We start from the raw sequence: 21,359 nt of genomic DNA on the forward strand, positions 1-21,359 counted from the left end.
GGAATGGATTTCTTTTTTAATAAAGGAAAGTACACTTTTGTGTTTACAGTTGTTTCCTTTATGTGTCAAAACAGACAAACAAAAACCAACCCAACCATCTTCTAGTGATGGTTGACTTCTGTTCCTGCAATTGCAGCTGAAAATGATCTTGTGGAGACAGGCTTTCACTGGGCATGTCATTTGTGGATGCCAGAAATGATCTTACCTGTACTATTCATGACAGCAACAGTTACCGTTTTTGTCTTTGGAGATACACTGCATTTTTTTTCTTTTTGTCATGGCTCTGCTTCTTTGGACTTCTGCTGTTTTTCTCAGCCATAATACCTTATTGTCACAGTCGGACGCTCTCTTTTCTTTGAAGAAAAGAAATGTTCATAAGGAATGTCTGTTGATGGGTCGTGTGGGTGAAGTTCTTTTTACTCTAGGGATGGTACTGAGCTAGTACATCAACATGGTAGCGCCCCTTCCGTAAAGAAATGAACGGCAGGATCCACCTTAACAATGAATTTGAACTGTTCCACAGCCTGACGGGTATTTCTGGAGCTACTCAGCTTCTGAAAAGACAGCTTCTTCTTACTTGAAAGCTACCAAATATATGTGCTGATGCATCATTTAATCATTTATTGTATCTACTTGCAATGGGTAATACCCTCTCTCCATTTGATAGCAAATTATTGAAAAATGACTGTTCAACATGTTCCTATTGATATACTCATTCCTCCTATGATTGGTCAAACCGGCATTTCCGGACTTTGGCTAAATGGGTTTGTTGGGACCCTCAAAAGATCTGCCCAGTGAGTCCATTTACCTTCCCCATTCAGTTCTGATCTTTGATATTCCGTAAAGCTGATTGGAAGTTTAATATGATTAAAATGTTTATTTTTCTTCAGATGGTTTAAGAATCTGGTTAGACTAAGAAACAGAAGCTTTCTGCCCCAGCAATATTTTGGAAGGATTGTGATGTAAACTTGCCAAGCAGGAGAGTTGGAATCACTAAATTTTGCCCATAGCCTAAAGAATTTTTACATCATCATATACTTCTTGATAACACACTTGAACACAAATTTTCTTCTGTTAGAAAAGCAGCAGCGTTCTAATGGAGTGTATTTATGCGTTGTTCAGATCATGGCTTTTGTCTTTGAAGCGTGACAGTACTCGGGGATGTTGTTCTGGAAGGAAGAAGACTAGAACTTCAACAGCATATAACAGGATAACTTCTAGTTGCTGCTTGTTACATCATGCTGTTGTGAAGGTCACGACAATAATGATTTCTTTTCCTCTTCAGATATTCACTAGCTGGAGGAAGTACTTCATCCTACTGAAGTACTCTTTCTGACTTTTCTAAGACAACGGAGATCCAATGGTGTCTGCAGTGAAGAAGCGCGTCCTGAAGTCGTTCTCCCCTCAGTCACCAGAATGTCCTTTGGCGGAAGGATGTTCCTAAACGTGCAAGAGTGAAAATGAAGTCTCTCAGATGGAGGCAGTCTTTTTCAGCTCCTTAAAGCTATAGTTTTTTTAATGACAATGCACATATTCCAGGGAGGTGTCTTTTTGTAAACTTTGCAATGTATATTTAGGTTTGTGATAGAGAAATTGAAGATATTGAGAAACCTCAGGTATCTTGCTTTAAGAATTCCACTGGGAGATGGAGTATGTTTGTTGGAATTGTGTACAGATATGTATATAATGTCTTTTTTTTAAATGAGAGCCTTTCAACGTGCATAAGGAATCACTGTGTACAAAATGGTAAAGTGCTTCTGTAGATAATGTTAGTGGGGTAAATATTTGACAGGCCATAACTGAGTATTGCCTTGCCTTTATTACATGTAAATCTTGAATTACGTGGTAAGTGAATCTTGGATTGATTTTTTTTGTATGTGAAGGATTTGCCATTGGAAGATAGTTAATCCTGTACAATGGAACCTTCTATTCGTACCTCAGCAAAGACACAATTTTATTCTGTTTCTCCAGTATTTCTTCCTTTTTATCTATATTCAGAGTGTGACTTTCTGATTATGGTACTACTTCTGGTTGTTTTAAATTGAACACACCTTGTCTCTCAAAGCTTTAAATTATTGTTTTTTCCTATAGAATGAGCTCTTTCATGTCTTCAGTTTTAAATTGTGCCAATGCAAATTCTGACCCATATGTATTGTTCAATTTTAGTAATAGATACTTGTGAAGCTTGTAGTGAAATTCAGGTACAATCTCTTTTCCACCTAAACACATTTGAATGCTCACACAAATTTTATTTGCGTTTCTTCTGAAATAACTCATTAAGATGTTGGCTCTAAGACAGTGGCAAATGTTTCTTCATTATGCCTATTTTTGTCATTAAAATTAATGTCTTGCAGCGTAAAAGAAAAATTATCCATGTATTCAGTGTTTCGTCTTGCTGCCGAAATCTGTGCGTCCTTTTACTGAAAGTGATAGAAATTAGACAGAAGGACTGCAAAACTGAGCCAAGAGTGGTGTATGCCATGTCCTAGTACTAACCCTGGGGGGGGGGGGGGGGGAGAAAAAAAAAGTTTTTGAATTCTAAAATTCCAAGTATTCCTGTGACAGCTCCTGGATAGCTGACTTAAGCTTTTAAATTTCCTTGGAAATAGTAACATCAGTCTCACACTTGATTAGATGGCTTTTTTTCCCCCCACAATATTACTTTAAGGTTTACCTTGGCTCGTTTCACCAAGGCTATGTGCAGCCGCTTATTCTTCTGGTACCTAAGAGACCATGTTTTTCATTTAATGGAAAAAAAAAAAAGGTGATTTTAGGTTTTAGGCAGTGAGGTACCTTATCTGTTTCAGTGTGTTTTTTAAAACAAAGATAAGAGGCTTTGAACAAAGGATTAAAACAAGCATAGGCACATCTACCTGGCTTTGTACAAGAAGTCTTCGTCTCTAACCATTCTGGAAGCTGGTGAGGTTGTTGTGCAGGACTTCACAGCACCATGCTAGCCATTATTATATGCATATTTGTCGCCTTAATTATCAATTGAATAATTTAACAGTGTTAAAGACGCTGTTTTGCTAACACAGCTGTGAAACTGAGCAGGCTAAAAAAATAGTTCAAAGAAATGGGTATCTCATTCTTGTAGCCATATTCTTAGACACAACACGTTTGCCAGCGTGCTTTTTCGTTACGGTTAAGTGAATGCCAGATAAATTGAACAATGCATACATTCGAGCAATGTTTTGTAACTGCTCCTCGATCGGTATCGATAAACATGTTGTTTTCTGTGCTCTTGAACTTGAAGGATAGGCTTACCCTCGAGGAAACGAAGTCAGCTCTGCTGTTGTGAGGTGCCCAGCTGAATACCGTGCAGTGGGAAAGTCACCTTCTGACATCTCTGTGTCAGAACATTCAGCCATTCGATAAATACGTGCTGTTAGACCGTATGGAAAGAAATAGATGCGTTTGCATTCAAAGTATGAATAGAAAAATGGAAGCTGTCAGTGTAAGCGCTGGCAATTTATGGTGGTAGCTGGAATCTCAAGAATTTCTCAATCAGGAAATTGTACGAAGTCCTGAGGTACGCTATTTTTGAGCAACCATTTACAAAGTAATAAATACGTATATTTTCAAGTTACTTTTTCCTGTTGCATTCCAGGATTGTGTGTTGAGGAAAATACTTCTCCATTTGAGTAGATTGTGACAGAATTTGCTTGGTGGCTGTATCCGTTGGTTTGGGAGCTTGAAATAAGTAAGACACACAGCAAGGCTGATGAGCCAAAAGGCTGGGACATTGACAAAAAGACAAGACCTTGTTTATGGTAGAGATGTGTATTTTTGTATGTAATATATAGATTATTTAAGTATAGATTATCTTAAAGTGAGATTCACTGACAAAAAGTGTGCTGTATCTTGAATGTAAAATTACGATCATTTGCTAGTGGAAAGTATTGATGCTTTAAAAATAAGATCTGTATTGGTAACAGAAGAGCTTCATTTGAAAGAAGCGTGGCCTCAGTTTCTGAAAGAAAAATAAGGGTATTGGTATTTTTGAGAGGTTGTCTCATGCTGAAAACGTTTGTTACAAAGTTGCGCCGACTTTCTTATTTTTATTTTTTGCAGGTAATGCATCTTCACTCAGTCTTGAATATTCTAAGCAACAGGTTATCCCTATTTATGCAAACAAATCAGTAGAACTGCTTACTTGTCAGGGATTTCAAGATTTAAGCATTAAATAAACTCACTTTCTGTTTAAAGAGAAAATAAAACCAGTCATTTGCACTGAAGGCTTGCTTTTTGTAACTATCAGATGTGTAATCTATTTTTTTAACTTGATTTTCCTTGCAGTTGCACTTTGTAGTTGATCACCGGTTTACTAAAGTACGAAGATGTGATCAGTATAGTAGAGGATGCTTTCGGTAAAATAACAGAGCAGCGCTTTCCTGAAGTGCCATGGTTTCCTTGCCGCTCCTAACGTTTTGCGTATGTGGGTAAGGCCGGCTGACCCAAAGGCTCTGGGGTGGTTTAGCTGCGGCGTTTGCTTTCTCTGTAGGCGAGGGGTAAGGTAAGGGTATGCGCTTGGATGCAAAGAAGCTGCCGTGTTCTGCGGTCACCTCGTAGCCTGTCCGCCCTAACTCCTTCATCTGCCTGTGCTTTTAATGTACTTGTGAAACGTCTGGCTTAGCGCTTACTCCTTAACGTGGCGGCACGTATTTTTTTTAAAGATAATGATACTAATTTGTAAAGGTTTCTCGTTTTCCTTACTTTTAAGGAAACATTTTTGCCTTCAAAACTATCACCACTGGAAGATCGTCAGAAGTGTTAATAAGCACAGGTATAATGCAAGGATCAGTACAATCAATTATTTTTGTAAGTTGCTGGGGAGGAGCTTGAAGTATAGCACAAATCTGCAAGCTTGCTCTTTTTAACTATGTTTTGCAGATGTGCTAGTAATTGCACTGAGCATATGCAGTAGACAACTTGTATGTAATGGTTTTCTGCCTTCTTTCTAAGCATGATTACAGAGGACAATTAAAGTGTATATCTTGTTTTCTGTAACGTTGCTGCCTGTTTATAACCATGTACTTAAATTTTACTTTTGTCACTCGACACCAACATAATAAAGCTCCTTGTAAACTACATGACCTAGAAATAAAGAAGGAAACGTTTAATGAAATCTCGCCATCTGAGTGGTCAGTTAAGATGAGATTCCGGGGTCCCTTCCCCGAAGGGGATGCTCTTGTGGGTTTCTAGGTCAGGCATTGTCCGCATGTCAGTACCAGTCAGCAGGACGTTTATAAATCAGTGTTCAGATTTCAGTTGTAACGATCTCAGAATTTGCACAAGAGAACTCTTGTTTCAGCTGGAACAACGCTTTCTGAGCAAGAATGTCGAGAATACTGGGGGGAAGTCAGTAAGTTTAACTCTCACAGATGGCCTGCCCATGTGGGAAGATTAGTTCTCTAGTTCTCTTCTTGATCAAGTTATTTTTTTTCTTGAATACACACATACAAGTGATTGATAGTGTAATGTTTTGGTTTAATGCATGCAGTTTCCTATGACAGTTTGTCCTAGAGTAAGGCAACGTGCCAATTTACAAATGGCAGTGATTTAAAACCTGCTTTTTATGTTGCATCCTAACAGCCCAGTGAAACTGATGAAGTGCTCACATCAAGTTGCATTACCTTAACCCCAAACAGTGCATCTTTAATCACCCATATCATTGAATAACACTCTTTCTAACATTTGCACTCCTATAATGCTATTCCATGACTATTTTCTGCTATTAAAAAAAATGTGTGAGGGCCACACTGCCCTTTTTTTTTTTTTTTTCCCTCCCCCTCTGTCAATTCTTTCTTGCCTCCCCTAGGGGTGGTGAAGCTCTAGCACCTGGAGTCGTGTATCTGCACGTACATAATTAGGCTGGCTGATTTCTTTTGATGGGGAAGACCACAGAATTAGTCTTGAATGAAAAGGAAAAATGGTCAAAATTGGGCTTTTTGGGTTCTGCTTGTTCCTCTGTTTTAGGTAGAAGTGTGGGATGTTGCCCCTGGTTTTGTTTCTAAAATGAGTGCTTCGTCGTGAGAGCTTCTTCCAGTCAGAGACCTTTACCATGACATCTGCAATCCCAGTGCCTGTCTCTGCCTGCTAGCTTGTCTTTCAGTCTCTTTATCACATTTTGACTGATTTTAGCTCAATTTGAGAACATGGATTGCGGTCTTAACAGCAATTAAGTAATTAATTAAAATTTTGTGAAAATAAGTGGGTCTGAGTATATCAGTGTGACTCACGTCTTAATAAACAAACCACGGAGATGCTTAGCCCTGTGGGGAAAAAAATCCACAGGAGTCCAAGCTTTGTTGGTCCTAGTGGAGTTTTTGTTCCCTTTTTGTCCGTTCATTATTTGAAGCCAGCAATTCAAGGCAAGTAATAGCACACAACAAGCAGAGTAAGTCTCTTGCAGTGAGCAGGCTGAGTTTTTTCCACCGCTGCCCTGAGAGAAGGGGGTGGTTGGTCGGGGATGCTGACCTAGCACGCAGCGACACATGAAGCTGGGAACCTGGTGCCTCTCCAAGCCTCGCTGAGTCAATGGCAGTACTAGGACATCGGTCAGGGCTAACAAGTGGTTGGCTGCCACAGCTTTCTAGTAAGCCATGGATTTATTCACACGCATGAGGTAAGACTCACCAGACTGCTGCTTTTATTCTCTTACCATTATTTCAGTTTTGTGGTAACCTTAGGAATAAAAAAAAGGAAAAATGCTGACAAATGTACTCCTATTTAAATAACAAAAGTTTGACTGGCTCCATTAAAAAAAAAAAAAAAAGCATCATCATACTATTGATGGAAAAAAATCTTTGCCTTAGATGTTAGAGGAAAAAATATTTTAAATATTTTCGTCTTTCTTTGCATGAAAATGAATGGTAACTAGAAAAGCTGTGATCTGATTTCCTTCTTTTGAGAGCTCAGCAAAAACTGGCATTGATGATGAGTGAAGGCCCAGTGATCTAAAATAAAATTCAATTTTAGCTGAACTGGGGGCCTGACCCTCCATATAATTTCCAGTGATTTAAAAAAGGGTGTTATCACCGTCATGGATAAGAATTGTAAAGGACAGACGAAGGGACCCAGCAGCCAGCTGTATTTGAAATTCTAGTGGTGTAGACCATAGGCTTCTGCAATAGATGAAATATGTTTGTAGCCTCTTTTTCCTCTAGTTCATTCCAGAAAAAAAGCTGTCCTATATGTTTTTGTTTGTTTGTTTTAAAGTAATGTATATTCAGTAGCCTGCAGTTGTCCTATTTTTCCTCCCCTAAAAAAGAAAACAAAAACCACCAGAGGTGCTTAGTGTGGCTTGTTATAAAAGACCTGAGCCAGAGGGAGGAGAGTTTGGCTAGGACTTACGTCAATACTTAGAGGTGCATAATATTCTTACAACTGTAGCGCTGCAGGATTAAAGGTCCTGAATGGTGGCTTGGGTTTCTTTTCTCTTCTAATGCTGAAGTAGAGCTGGTGAGGGTTTGCAGATGTTATTTTACAGCTCAGTAATTTTTTTATTTTGAAAGTCGTGCTGCTCTTTGCTGCACTGAAGAGGAACATCACACGCCGTTTCTTCTTCAGCTTCATCTTCCCAAGCCTGTGGCTGTTAATCTCTGCTGAGTTATTTCCTCTTCTCATCACTGTGAAGCTCAGTGCTCCCGGTCCTGGTCAGGCTCGAAGCATTGCAGTTCACGTACGTCACAGGGCCACTTGCATTGGCCCTATGAAGAAGGGTCGCCACAAGCTCGGTGTGGATAAGCTCGTGAGACCTTCTGCTGGGAGAAAGCTCTGCAGATTTTTCTACCTACTTGTGAGGTTTGTCCTTCATCGTGTCAAACAGAAAGAGGAGGTGCTGTAGAGGAATGTGCTTATTACAGCCACGTTGACATTAAAATGAAAATAGAATAGACTTGTTCAGCTGGGAGGGACCTTCAGCTGGCCCAACTGCCTAACCAAAAGTTAAAGCTCTCTCTCTAAGGGGAAATAATCTAGGGAAAAGAGCAACTGCAACCTGCCCAAGGGTTTGTGGATTTATACACAGTTGAAGAAAATGCCCTGAAATGTTTATTTTCCTTTGTCAGGGTGGCTCAGGTTTGGCCAGGGGCACTTCTGCTTGTCATAAGGAATTCGAAACCCAGCCTATTCCTTGAGATCTTATGCATGCACGTCAAAATACATGCATAGATACAGGGGTGCGTGTGTGTGTACTGTATAAAACACAGTCCTAAGTAACTTTCCATGACCAACAACAGCCTGCTACTCACCAGGAGCTCTACTTTCACTGAGGTTTTCTCTGGGGTGGGGTAGGGGAATAGAAAGAAGGCTTTATTTACTGTCTTCAAACAGCAGTGTGTGTGATAGTGTGGTGAGGTATTTTATTCCCTTTTGCTGTGAGCAAAGCTGTAAGCCACTTTCTACATCGCAGACAGGTGAGCATTTAACAGAGTGAACAGCGACAAGAAGCAAAGCTGGGGGCAGAGTTGTCCCAGCTTCATTTCTCATGTTTATATTCTGATATGTATGTTCAGTTATGTTCTGGCCCCTGTCTAGCACTGCTTGCTTAAAGGCCCTTAGTGGTGAGAGGCGTTTCCAGCATGGTGAACTTCTGTGAATCTAAGTCCATGCCAGCCTCATGATGGAGCGTTTCTTAAAGCATAAGGAAAAGCATCTACTCACAGCAGACTCTGTGATGACGCCCTACTGAGTGGGCTGACAGCTATCCAAAAATGATCGTGGATGCCATTAGAGCCAGGTGCACAAAATGGACATTTCTGCTGCGGATCGGGCCTGTCCCTCTGTATACTGAGCACCAGGAGGGACAGAGCAGCTGAAGAGCCAACAGAAAAACCAAGCATCACACTAGGATGTGCAGCAGGCATGGCAAAGGCTTGGGGCTTCAGGAGCACGCCCAGCTTACGCTGCCTTAGTCCCTGCTGGTTACCAAAACACTCCACAAATTAATTACAAATAGCTGTGGTTCTTGTGGCATACAGGTGTTCTTTGGTTTTGTTTTTCAAGTCTGTAAAACAAACAGCAGAATGTCACCACAGCCTTTAATTTCTTCTTGTACATACCATTCACAGTACATTAACAGCCCAAATAATATTGCACTGGATTATTTTTAAACTTTTTTTTTTCATCTTGCAAGTAGTACTCACTTTTCAAAGCCAACAGATGAACAATTTGGTCAACTTGCACCGAGAAAAATGGTTAGATAGGAATCCTATAGTTTATTTATACCACATGGATCTGCAACCCCAAAGGGAAATGAGAGTGAGCTGTAAACTGTTGCCTTGTTAAAGATAGAAAATTAGTAATTCCTTGTTGATTAAATGTAGAAAGACTGGAGGAAAAAAAACAAAACAACAAAACCAACATGAAATCTGAAAGTTATCTCATTCCTGTTAGACTGCTTACTGTATATATAATTATAGTCTATACTGTGAAAGTCCACCTACATTTAAAAATTCAGCAGTCTACAGATTAACATGGTAAAAAAAAATAATATATATTTTATGTAAAGAAAAGAAATAGTGTTTGCCTCACAGGAGAACGTTTTCAGATTGTGAAGTCTTTTTTTTTTTAGGTGCAATCTCTGAGGCAATAAAATGTCTTTTGGCATTTGGCACTCTAATAAGGACAATATTTTAATACTGGCACAAGCTAAAAACAGCACAGAATGACAAAATACGAGACATGAAACGAACCGCAGCCACTGGGATGATGGGAAGCTATTTTCAACGTACGGAAAACACAGTTTTGCTGAGGAACCGTGGGTTGCTGCAAAACCATACTTTTTGTTTTTTCCTTTTAACAAACGTAAGTTTTACTAAACTTGGAGAAATGTTTCAAACGTCCTCTAGAAAATCAGCAGCTGCTGGACAATCGACACGGTGGTTTGTTTAGCTGTCAATAGGCATGAGGCTCTTTGTGACTCAGAGCTCGAGTGCGTGAGGCAGAGCTGGTGGCACTTCGGATCACTTCCATCCATCTGTGAGGGGGCACAAGGAGACAAAAGCAAAATCATAGTAAATTCCTAAGGAGAGGTTTCTTGAAAGGTTTTTCTCTGCGTAGTCATTGCCTGTGCTATTAGTTGTACAAAAGCTTTATTTTCAGCGTCTCTGGAAAACGTCGTCGTGCTTACTACTTTGCTCCCTACCCAAAGTCAAGAGGCTACAGATCCAGATGACTGCCAAATGCATATGTGAAAGGAGGTTTAGAGAGGATGAATGGGGGAGAGGGGCCCCAAAATACACTAACTTAAGAGTTTAACTTGTTCTGCAAGTACCAAATTTATTTTTTTTCCCCTCTGGATCATCCAAGTGATGAGCAGTTGAAAACAGTCGCTCGATTCTGACGTGAAAAAAAATGTGATTTAGCTGCAGTTACTGCTTCTTCCAGAACTGAGAAAGGGCTTCTGTGTTTTTTCCAATTCTACTAATTTATTTAATTACCTCTTCCCCACAATTTGCCTTATTTAAAGTTTTAGACTGACATGGCTAAACCTTAATTATAGGTTTCTTGATTATGAGAGGACATTAAGATCTTTGTTATGTTAATGCTTCATACAAAAGAGCTAAATTAATTCCCAGTATGAGTAAGCTCAAACCGTAATTTAGGAAGAGCAGTGCTCGTTTCCCAGCTCTCCATCTATCTAGAATTCAGTGGAATGTGTAAAAATTATACACCAAAGTGGCTGAACATAGTAAGAACAGCAGCTTCTGGGGAAAAGTTAGATTTTATTTCAGGTGTGGATTTTACAGCCAGTTGTACTAGAGAGAGTGAAGTTATCCTGCACACTACTAAAAGTCCTCTGACCTGTTTACATGCTTCCTGATGTCTGATACATAGCGAGCTATGTACAGCCAGCCTGATTAATTTTGAATGTACAATTCCTGCATCTAATTCAAGTTTTGCAGTGATTATTACTATAGCTACCACATGTGATCAAAAACAACCACTTGGTTCTAGCATTACCAGGTTTAAAATTTCTTTTAAAACTGTAAAAATTGCTTTCTCTCCTTGTGCTTATATTATATTTGGCAATACATGCCTGTATTGCTAAATCAGCTTAGTAAATTTGGCACTTACTAACCTTATTTGAAAAAAAAAAATCCCAGAATTTTACAAAATTCTCACAGAAATCTGTCTCACAAGTCTCACAGAAGACTGACTTACCTTTCAAATGTGTATTCGCTTTCAGCCCTGAAGTAGTACACATGGGATTTGAAATGCAGCTTGAACACATAATCTTTGTGAATGTTTTCAGATTCGGAAGGAATGGTGAGTGAATATCCCAATAAAGGAAGGCTGGCTAAAGGATGATTGTCCTGAAAGCAAATGATGAAAAATGCAGTGAGATCAAATGTTAACAGGCAGGGGGAGCACATAAGTGAAATGGAAAATAAATATACGCTCATTTCAAGGCAGTTGTTGTGTTTCTGAATTCACATGGAAAAGGTACCAGGTTTATACAACGGCAACAATTTGAATTGTTTGGTAATTTCAGCTTGCCCACCCTTAGGGTTCCTTATCATACACATCTTCTGCAAGCTGATCCTACCAGTATTTCCTGGTAAGAAAGTTGTCTCAAGTCTCAGGCTTTCAGTACTTTCAAACTGACAAACTTAAAGCGCCATCGTTTCACACCGGCAGAGCACCACGCGTGTTCATCCCAGGCTTGCAAACACCCACTCCTTTAGAAATGCACTCACCAACCTGCAGCATTCGCTGTTTAAGTGCTTTTGCTGAGCATGGCATGTATGAACACGTCATTTCTCTATCTTGCCCATGTATAGAATATCCTACTCTTTTTTTTTCATCCTGCATAAAGCCCAGCATTGAGCATTTCTGTAGTAACAAAAGTGTAAGCTAACTGTTGGAAGTGTCAGGCAACAAGAGCTCACGCAGAAGCTCGAGCAGTACGTTACCTGGTGCGACTTATAGAAGAACATGCAGAAGTTGGTGAATACCACCCAGAGCTTCTGCCACCCGTTGCTGTTCTTGAATTTTCTTAGGAGATTTCCGGACAGCTGATTCTGAAACAGATCAAAAGTAGGCAAATAAAACAGTGAAGTGCACATTGCAGAGGTGTACAAGCAGGTGGAAAGTAGCCAAGCCCCACATAAAGGATGTTTGCATTTCTGCTTAGCTTATTTAATTCCCTCAATTTGGCTGTAAGCTCAGAACTAGAAATACCTGTCGTTCTTAAAGTGAGGTTTGTCTGCAGTTTAATGGCTGTAAGAAAAATCAGCTGCTTTTACCTCATCCTAGGGGACCTTGCCGTATGTGAAGGTGGTTTGGTCAAATGGATGTATTTTTCTTCCACATTTTTCTACTATTAAACAGCAGTTAACTTAGTAATATGTTTTTGTTTGTAGCTGGGTACGTCCAAAAACTTCAAACGACTACACTTACACATGTATTTTTTTAAATTAAGGTGGCTTTCCGTAAAATATTACCAAACATCGTCAGTCTTGTTAGCCTAGTCTTTGTTCTTTTCAAATGATACTTAAATAGAGCAATGAAAACAGAAAGTCTGGCATGAATTTGTGATGTAAAGGAAAATTATGACGTACTTTGGAATTGCAGATAGAGATTGAGCTCTCAGTACCCAGTGAGTTAACGTGGTAACTTTTCAAAGATTTCAAAAGCAAGGACTATCAACCTTGTTCTTAGCTGGATTTTGGATATTTTACAGCAAGGAGGAGGAATACAAAGCAGAAGTATCTAGTAGCTGGCTGAAGAAACTACTCTTTTCACCCAGCTACTGTAAATTCCAGCATCACTGTACCTTGCAAGTGATGCGGAGCTCTCAGTGAATTATTTCTTCTCCTTCCTTGTTGAATATTAGGGCTAGCATCCAGATCAAAACAGCCATTCACATCATTCTCGTTATATAATGCAAAAGCTAATAATTTAATTTGTAATGCTTAATACTCAAAGCCTGGTGGTCTTGATTTCTCTACTACAAACTAAATATTCTTGCGAATATTGCTCTGTTTTCACCAGTCTTGGCTGTGCATTAAGGCCTTTGCTTTAGGTAATCCCGTGCTCTGCTATGAGGACTGCTGACGCCGTGACCTAAGTGACAGGCATACTCCTTAGTTTTCTGTTACCTCATTACTCTGGAGGATATCATAAAAGGACAGGCTTTGCATTCGGTACCAGCAGACATATGAAATGGAAACAGGCCGCTGATCACTGATCAGTCCAGCAGGCAGGGAAGTACAGTCACTGACAGAGAGAGGATCTTCTACCACAAGAAAGACAGAGAGGAGGGAGAGACACAAAGAAAATAAACGATAATGCTGAAGTGAAAGGCACCAACAGAATGACGTGAGCATGAGTGTGACCTGCCACACATGAAGCAGCAGTGGAGCTGAAGATGTTGTCACAGAATAACTCCAGGGTGTGTGTTTGGTCTTCACCACCACGTTTGCATACATTTGAGTCATGGGGAGGAACAAAAGTAAAGAACAATGAACCCTGATCTCAGGTAAAAAGATTTGCCTAACTAAACATTTTACTCATTAGAATAAATCACTTGTTTAAATTTACTTTATATCAATTTATAATAAACCCTATGTATTAGGGGAAAATATGAGAGCTGGTTCCACACTGAGCTATTCCTCCTTTGCAGGCTATAAAAGCATAAAGAGCAGAAAATGCACCTGCATGGGAGCAAAATGAGGCTCTGTAACTAGCATTTTCTAATAATTTTATATATTTTGACAATTTCATTGGTCAAATTTCAATTTCTTCTGCTTACAAACAGAGGCAAACTCTGAATACCATCTGTCCTGGCATACCCCTAAGTTCTGAGTCAGGGCATCGTCTCGAGCGCAACAGAGAGCTGATATCTTAGGGCTGCCTCGTGAGTGGAAGTTGACAGTTTTGAGATTCCTTTTACCACTTTCATTGAGCACAAACCTCCATGTGATGAGGACTGTGATAAGGCATTCAGAGCTCCCTGCGGTGTCTCTCTGGTGAAGGAGGAGCACCTAAGCAGACTTGCCACCTCACTTGGAACAAACACTGAACTAGGAGTCTTTCATTTTAATCTTTGAAAAGCCAATGTCTAGCCCTTGTCCATTAAGCAGAGTTAAGGAACATGTTTCAGATTGGCTTAGCTGTGATCAGGGGGAAAAAGGCTTTTTATTTTGAGGTGGAAAATGCAAATAAAGAAAAAGCAGATGGGACTGAGCAATGAGACAAGGTTCCAGAAAAGATGGCTAGGTAAAGAAAGTAAGTTAGTAATACACATAATCAAAACTGTCTGCAGCAGCTAAAGACAATATCCTTTCAGCTCGAGCAATGACTTAATGCCTCTGTCAATGAAAGCATTAAGACAGTTTGACCTGCTTTAAGTTTTCAAGAGCATCAGCACTTTTCAGCGGTTATTTCTATAAGAATTACTGCTCTAACTGATTTCGAAAAGATGCACTGAGGGAGTGAAAAGTGTGTGCCTTGACTGAGGGCTTATGCCATCGTCTGAGGGTACGGGAGTCAGTTTCACAGGTGTGCCTGGAACATCCGCGAGAGGAAAGAGCGGAACAGCGCACTTATTGAGGAGGAGCAAAAAGGAAATTGTCATTCAAGAGCACATCTGGAGCTGCAGTTCAGATTGTTCTGAGGCAGATACCTCCACAGCAATACTAAAGTCGATCATTGAAACACTGGTATTTCTGTGCCAGCAGACGTGCACCGTAGTGTTGCCACGGTGTGGTGACTGACGTTCGAGTGAGGTGCGGGATGCACTGAGATCGTCCTCAGATTCCTGGTCTACAGTAGTTTCATCAGGAGACTCTATGAAATGCAGGGAAAAAGCATCTTTCTTCCTCTATGCAACAACATATATAATTGGAAAAATTAAACAAGTAAGTCTGTTCACAATCTCGTGAACTAGCTTCAAAACACACTTTTAGAGACAACTTTGTGCAGATGTTACGTAGATTATTTTTACGTGTTTCTGCGAGTGTTAGAATCAAAGACCACTATGCTTCATCAGTGTTTTTAATACCTTCCAAGGACCGCCCAAGTCTTGCAAAATACTTCCTGAAATCATTATGCTTAAGTCACATCTCTATGCAGTGAAACTTTCTGCTAACATCAACAAAAACATTACAATGGTACATACATAAATATATATATATCAACTTCAACTACCAATCTGACTTGTGGCTAGCATATATCAGCACTCTGTATAGAAGCAATCACCGACTATGCTGACTAAAATTAACAAAACCTTCTCTCTAGCATTTACTTACTATTGTCAGGTGGGCTACTAGCCAGCAATTCTGGTGCAGGGCCACTGCTTTTCTCTGCCAGGTCTATTGCCATCTGAATGTCCTCAGTCCATTTGTCCATTTCAGAACGGGTACTGACAAGGAAAATTCAGGCTTTAATCGCTTTCATGCAGGCTGAAAACAAACTCTAAGAAGTAGTCCCAAGTTGAACTTGATTTTAATTTAAATCAACAAATACAGACATGAGATGCTAGCTTTTTCCTAATAATTTATTTTTGGTTCTGACTTGCACAATTGCAACTCTTTTTTTGTCCCATTCACTTGTTTTGTTTTGTTTATGCAAATGACTTTCACAGAAGAATATGCCTTTGAAATTGTTTTAGGAGCAAATCCAAACAAAATGACATCTATCTGCTTGCCTACCTGTCCCACTGTGAAAGCCACAGAGAAATATACAATATACTTTACACGTCAACATTATCTGTGTATATTGTCTCCATTGAGTTACCTTGCAGCAACTATGATGGACTGCTGTTGACCTCGAAGTGTTAGACAATGGGGAACCCCCCATTCCTCTTCACTTTCTTCTATCTGAGAGAAAAGTCAACATGCAGTCAGACTAGGGGAAGTAATCATATTTCTTAAGTTGAAACAGTGAACTGAACAAGCTTTTACCATAACGGAAAAGAAAAGTGAGATGGTCACAAAGAACTTTTTGAGCTAGAAAAAATTGGTGGCCAGAAAGGTGAAAAAAAAACTAAGTTCTGCAATAACCTTTTAAGCCAAAAGGAAGGCTTTTTGTCGAAGAAAGGAAGACAATTGTATTTTTATATGGGAGTGCTTTGGACACTTAGCATAGCACTATACTGCTGTGAACCAGTCATGCCAAATGGACATCAATAACTGAGTAGATTCCTAGAAACGTTAGATAAAACTTGAAGCCTCACCAGTGCTGAGAGAAATTCAGTTACTGTGGTAGTGATCATCTAATTCAATATCAGGAGAACAGTATAAAATAGATATGAGAACGTGAGAAGTTCCAATGAAAATAATGGGGAAAATGGAAGTTTTGAAACCACCAAGAACATTTGCTAAATCATATAAGAAGAAGAACTATTACTAGTTATTTGGCCTGAATCGTCTATTTTCCAGAAGAATTGCAAAAGGGCGCAGAGTGACATATTGCTGCCTGCAGTTTCCCACTACCTTGGCTTTAAGATAAATAGATAGAAATACCAGGAAACATTTTTTTCATAGGATTGAAATTGCCACTACTGATTACTTGCCTCATACAGTGTTTCTGTTAGCAATTGGTTATGAATTACTTGTAAGAAACATGGTTAAATTTATGGTCTCAAATAATAGAGTAAAAAAAAAAACAACACTGTAACTTCTCTGAATCAGAGAACAACCCTTTGCTACTGCTCTCACTCCAGCAGAAACTGAGCAAGCAATAAAGATGGGACCTTAAATAACCATTTAAGCATGAATCCAAGTTCTTATTATACTTACTGTCATGCCATACAGTGGCAGATGCCCGTGGACTTTAAACTGATTTGATGCAGTCAGGCCTCTACTTGTGTACAACAAAATATCATTAAACTAAAAAGCAAGAATAAGCATTATTAGAATTATGTTGGCACATGTAGAAAAATATCAGAATAGTAAATACAAGAAAACTAGCCAGTACTGGCAGTCCTAATGCAAGAATCCAAAAAAGCATTAAGACAGTTTGCCTAGTATTATATACAATATACTTTACACGTCAACATTATCTGTGTATATTGTCTCCATTGAGTTACCTTGCTGCAACTATGATGGACTGCTGTTGACCTCGAAGTGTTAGACAATGGCGAACCCCCCATTCCTCAGTTTAGACATTCCTAGACAGTTTGCCTAGTATTATCTGTTACTATCCCTTCCTTCCTCCCATTTAGTCTCAGGCTCATTCCCACAATTTTTCATTTGATGATACCTTCTAATATTCCCTTAATGATCTCTGGGTCAAAATTAACAGGCCACAGCAGTGAAACCACGTAGGACATTTCACAGTCTGGGGCAGTGCGAAGCAATGGAAGATAAGCCTGCTTCATCAATCCTTTATCCTGATTTGGGTGGAAAGGAAGCATGCCCCAAGACAGGTGTGTCCTCTTCAGGTGGTTATCTATTACTCCACATATTTGAAAGGAGGCTGTGAGACCTGTTGAATGTAGGTGACTAGGTTAGAAATGTCAAGGTGGAGTGACTGACTATATCTTGACATGTAGAACTTCCTGCATGCAACAGCAGTTGACAACAACATGTCAAATGACCACCTGCATTTGGTTGCATGCTGTAGAAATAATGGCCTATTTTCACTGACCACATGTCAAAAGATGATGTTCTCAAACATAGCTGTTGCATCAAGAGAATCATACTCTGTGGAGGGAAACAATTCTCACTACAGAGTTCTGCAACCGAATAGCAGTAATTCATGGAGTGATGTGGATTGGCCACTAGAGGGGGATTTAATTTTGCCAATAATTACACATGTATTTGGAGTCACAGAATACTGATTCAGGCTTTTATCTCCAAGAAAGATTCTGGTCCTTGAGGCAGATGACAGACTTCTCCGAGAGTGCGAGCAACTGCCAAAAACTGAGATTGATTTAAGAGCCTAGTCTCAATTTTCAGCATTTTATAAAAGTATAATATCAAGGTATCATCTGGCAATGAGAATGGTGGTATGCAAGGAAATATGCACCATGTTCATTAGCACCTTTAAAGCCAGAGCATAATCTTACCAGGGTAAAACTAGCAGTTACATGTTGGGCTCATCTGGGAGAGTAAATGCTAAGCACCCCATAAAATCTAGCAAGCTTGCAAACTTTTCTATACATCTTCACCTTTTGCACACAAGGAGCCAAGGAAGGGTGTTCCTGTCATGCTGCACTGACTCTTTAATGTTCTGCCCCATACCACCCGACTATAAAATCTGGGCACTCTGCTGGGCATTCCAGTCCCCCAGCATCAATGGCTGAGCTGCAGCAGGACTGGGGTCCTAAGAGCAAGTCAGCTTTCCAAGAAGAGAGGAAAAACCATCTGATCAGATCTTGTGGATTTCAGACTGAGTGAGATTGCTGAAACCTGAAAATGCTGCGAGTGATGGTGGGAGGAGATAATTTTTCCCAGTGAAAGAGCTTCAAAATGTATCTCCAGGTAAAGGCAGACCCATCAACATGCTAGGCATACCTGGGCTGAAACTGGATGCTTTGTGGAGAAACTTGCTTCTGTAATGTGTCCTGAGAGCATTATGTGGATTATCTTTTATATCACTCAGAGTTATTCTTTATCTTCTTTTCTGGATATGATCACTAACCTTGGTGCCACTTTTCATTTTGTAATGACTCTGCTTATATGTAAGACAATGTTGCTAGGAGGTATTATTTTATCATGGTATTCACAGTGTCATATAAAAATAAAAATTCTATCTTTGTAAGCACTGACAAAGAGAATATAGGTTTTGGAAATAAACATATATTCTTAACAAACAGCTAGGTGATGTATTTTGTTGATTTAAGCAATTGTTTAAAAATACTTACTGTAATTCACAGTTCCAGATTACTTAATAGTTGCCTACAGTTACATCTCGATATATAAAGAAAAATCGCCTTCTTGCTTACCAGAAAGAACATTCGTTGCTGTAAACCTTTTCCGGACAATTTACTAAGACTGCCCAGTCTAATGAACTCCTGGAGAAAGCAAATACAAAACAAATATGTATCTTTTGCCAAAGTGATTATGATTTTTTAGTATGCAAGAATAAATATGACTACTTGGTCATAAGACTGACTTGATTATCAGTCACCAAGATAATTATTTTCTTTACTAAATATGTTAAAAATCGTTATAGGATATTTTCTTTCCATTCTTAACCATCTTTAGCATCAACTGCTGGATAGTCTTTCATTCATTTCAGGAAAATTCAGCTATGCAAAATTTTCTGTACCTAACATTGATTCTTTCAGACAGCTACCTACTTCATCAGTTTTGAATGAGTATTATTCTTATTACTAATCATGTAAATGCTAATGATAAGTTGGTCTGTATGTTACTTCTTAGACACGGGTCAGCTTGTGTTGTGTGTACAGCATATACAGCTCTTCACCGAGGTGAAAAATCAACTGAACAAATCAACATCAGCAGCAGAAAAGGAGGAAATCGGTCTGGCAGCGTGAGCTGTTCTAGTACAGTCCATGTCAAGTAATACAGTGCATTACTTCAGAGGAAATTGTTAAAAATGTTTAGGGATGTAATTATCGGAAGAGTATCACAACCAGAACTTTCAAAACGCTGGGGTTTCCTGGCTTTAGTGTGATCTATAACATAATTCCACCGTACACATACCTGAACCCCATCAAAACATAACTTTTCAGTCACTCCCTCCAGCTTTGGCCAAGAGGTTTATATTTATTTATTGGTCTTTTGAAGGTCATTCTACTCATATTGTGCATGCAAAAGGCATATAAAGCATCATAATCACCTGCAGCTTAGCAATGAATTAGCTGTAGGGAGATTAATCTGGCAGAGAGACACTCCAGTTGCCTTGGGGTTGCTGTGACGTGTCCAGCCCCCTTCCCACATTAAGTTAGGGCTAAGGGGTGGAAAAAGTGCCTAGAGAAGGTTATTCCTTCTGTCACAGTGAGCTCATGGTACCAGAGAGGCCACTGGAAGCTGCTGCTGGCACCACATACTATTTATGTAGTACTACCTCATGGTCAGTACTACTAGGCCTAGCTCCAGCAGAGCAAGCACTGTCCAAACCCACAGAAGAGCTGCAGGCCATCGCCATCTGGAAGCAGTACCAACCATGGGATACTTTAACATCCAACCTGGGAACCAGGTCGGTGGCTGCAGAGACTGGGGCAACGTGAAGACGATGGTTACCCAAAGCCCCCTTTGGGATGGCCGAATCGCAGGCCTTGCATGAGAAGCCTCCTCAGAGGTTCTCCTCTGAGAGGTGGCACTGGGCCACCTCTGGGTAACACATGGGCATCATCGGCACTGCTCAGCAGCATCTGCCTTCCAGCCCGGCCTGCGCCAGGCTGCGTGGCCAAAGGGCTGGAAAGCAGCAACGTCTTGGGCATCTGCCAGAGCATGGCAGCCAAAACCTTTCGTCTTGGCAGGCAATCAGCCTCTGACCCCCATCTGCCGCCTTCTTGAACTTCCTACGAGAGGAAGACAGCCCTGTCTTTAAATAGAACAGGGTAGCAGAAACAACTGATGACAGCATTTAATTTCATGTGATGGAGGATGCACGGGCTGGGAAGTGTCCTGAGGGGCTTGCCAGGGACGTGCATGGTCTGTGGATCACTGGAAGGGAGCACGAGCCACAGTGGCTGCTGGAGGCACAGGGAGGAGGCCAAGTGAGAGCATGGGGGACTGCCAAAAATCAAGAAATACCTGTGCTCAGCTCCACTTCAACCCCCTTATCTAAAATGTTTAAATCCTTAAACGAACAAGAGCACAGAGAGGCCAAAAAGCTGCCTCTCTGCCAGGAGCCTGTGGTGGCTCTAGGCACGGACATGGCTCTGCATGCAGACCCCGGGCTGGATGGCCAGGCTGCAGGGCATGTTCAAGCACTGCTGTACTTGCGATCCAATCCAAAACTCATCCTTTATTCCTAGCTGTTTCCCAGAAATGCATGAGGGGCACGAACAGTCAGTGATGCGTTTTCTGTTGCCACAAGCAGTGCCTTTCTGTATTATGCACAGGAGTTGGGGAAGTAGGGAGGAAATCACTTCTACAAGGCAACTCTCAAGCTTGCGCGCACAGATACGCGTACACAGTAAAGCAGAAAAGGTTATAAATTCTGCAGAGGGTCATTTATTCTGAAATAAGCCTGTGTTTTAAAAAAGTACGGCAAGTAAGGAAGAGATGTCCTCATTCCTATAACATAATTAAAAGTATTTACTTAAGGCAACACTGTCTCAAAAAATATTGCCTAACATTACATGTAGACTAAAGAGACTGCTTGTCTCCAGGGCCACGAGTTTCAAAGCCAGGCATCGTGAGCAGGCTGAAGGTCCTCCAGCACAAATGTCTTGCTTTCCTTTAATCTGCTACACTCTAGCACTGAGG

At 40.2% G+C, this 21,359-nt stretch overlaps 2 protein-coding genes across 6 annotated transcripts in view; one reads left to right on the plus strand and one right to left on the minus strand.

Moving 5' to 3' along the window:
- The window catches only part of STK24 (serine/threonine kinase 24), a 54,827-nt gene extending 50,594 nt beyond the window's left edge, over nucleotides 1-4,233 (plus strand). Inside the window, exon 11 of the mRNA XM_035318958.1 lies at nucleotides 1,286-4,233. Within this exon, the coding sequence (XP_035174849.1) occupies nucleotides 1,286-1,322 (37 nt within the window). The 3' untranslated portion in view covers nucleotides 1,323-4,233. The remainder of the gene's footprint in view (nucleotides 1-1,285) is intronic.
- A 4,794-nt stretch (nucleotides 4,234-9,027) lies between these two features.
- Nucleotides 9,028-21,359, minus strand: part of FARP1 (FERM, ARH/RhoGEF and pleckstrin domain protein 1) — a 207,888-nt gene continuing 195,556 nt past the window's right edge. For 3 of the 5 annotated variants that reach the window (XM_035319002.1, XM_035318993.1, XM_035318986.1), the window contains exons 20-27: nucleotides 18,902-18,970; nucleotides 16,752-16,841; nucleotides 15,748-15,830; nucleotides 15,261-15,373; nucleotides 14,636-14,799; nucleotides 11,922-12,029; nucleotides 11,170-11,321; nucleotides 9,028-9,982 (exon numbers count right to left, since the gene is read on the minus strand). In XM_035319002.1, coding sequence (XP_035174893.1) covers nucleotides 9,901-9,982; nucleotides 11,170-11,321; nucleotides 11,922-12,029; nucleotides 14,636-14,799; nucleotides 15,261-15,373; nucleotides 15,748-15,830; nucleotides 16,752-16,841; nucleotides 18,902-18,970 — 861 coding nt within the window. In that variant the 3' untranslated portion in view covers nucleotides 9,028-9,900. Of the gene's footprint in view, nucleotides 9,983-11,169; nucleotides 11,322-11,921; nucleotides 12,030-13,109; nucleotides 13,247-14,635; nucleotides 14,800-15,260; nucleotides 15,374-15,747; nucleotides 15,831-16,751; nucleotides 16,842-18,901; nucleotides 18,971-21,359 lie in introns of all 5 variants that reach the window. The other 2 variants (XM_035319022.1, XM_035319011.1) reach the window with 2 other exon arrangements.

Source organism: Oxyura jamaicensis, chromosome 1 (assembly GCF_011077185.1).
Source record: "Oxyura jamaicensis isolate SHBP4307 breed ruddy duck chromosome 1, BPBGC_Ojam_1.0, whole genome shotgun sequence".
In the NCBI taxonomy this organism is placed as follows: domain Eukaryota; kingdom Metazoa; phylum Chordata; class Aves; order Anseriformes; family Anatidae; genus Oxyura; species Oxyura jamaicensis.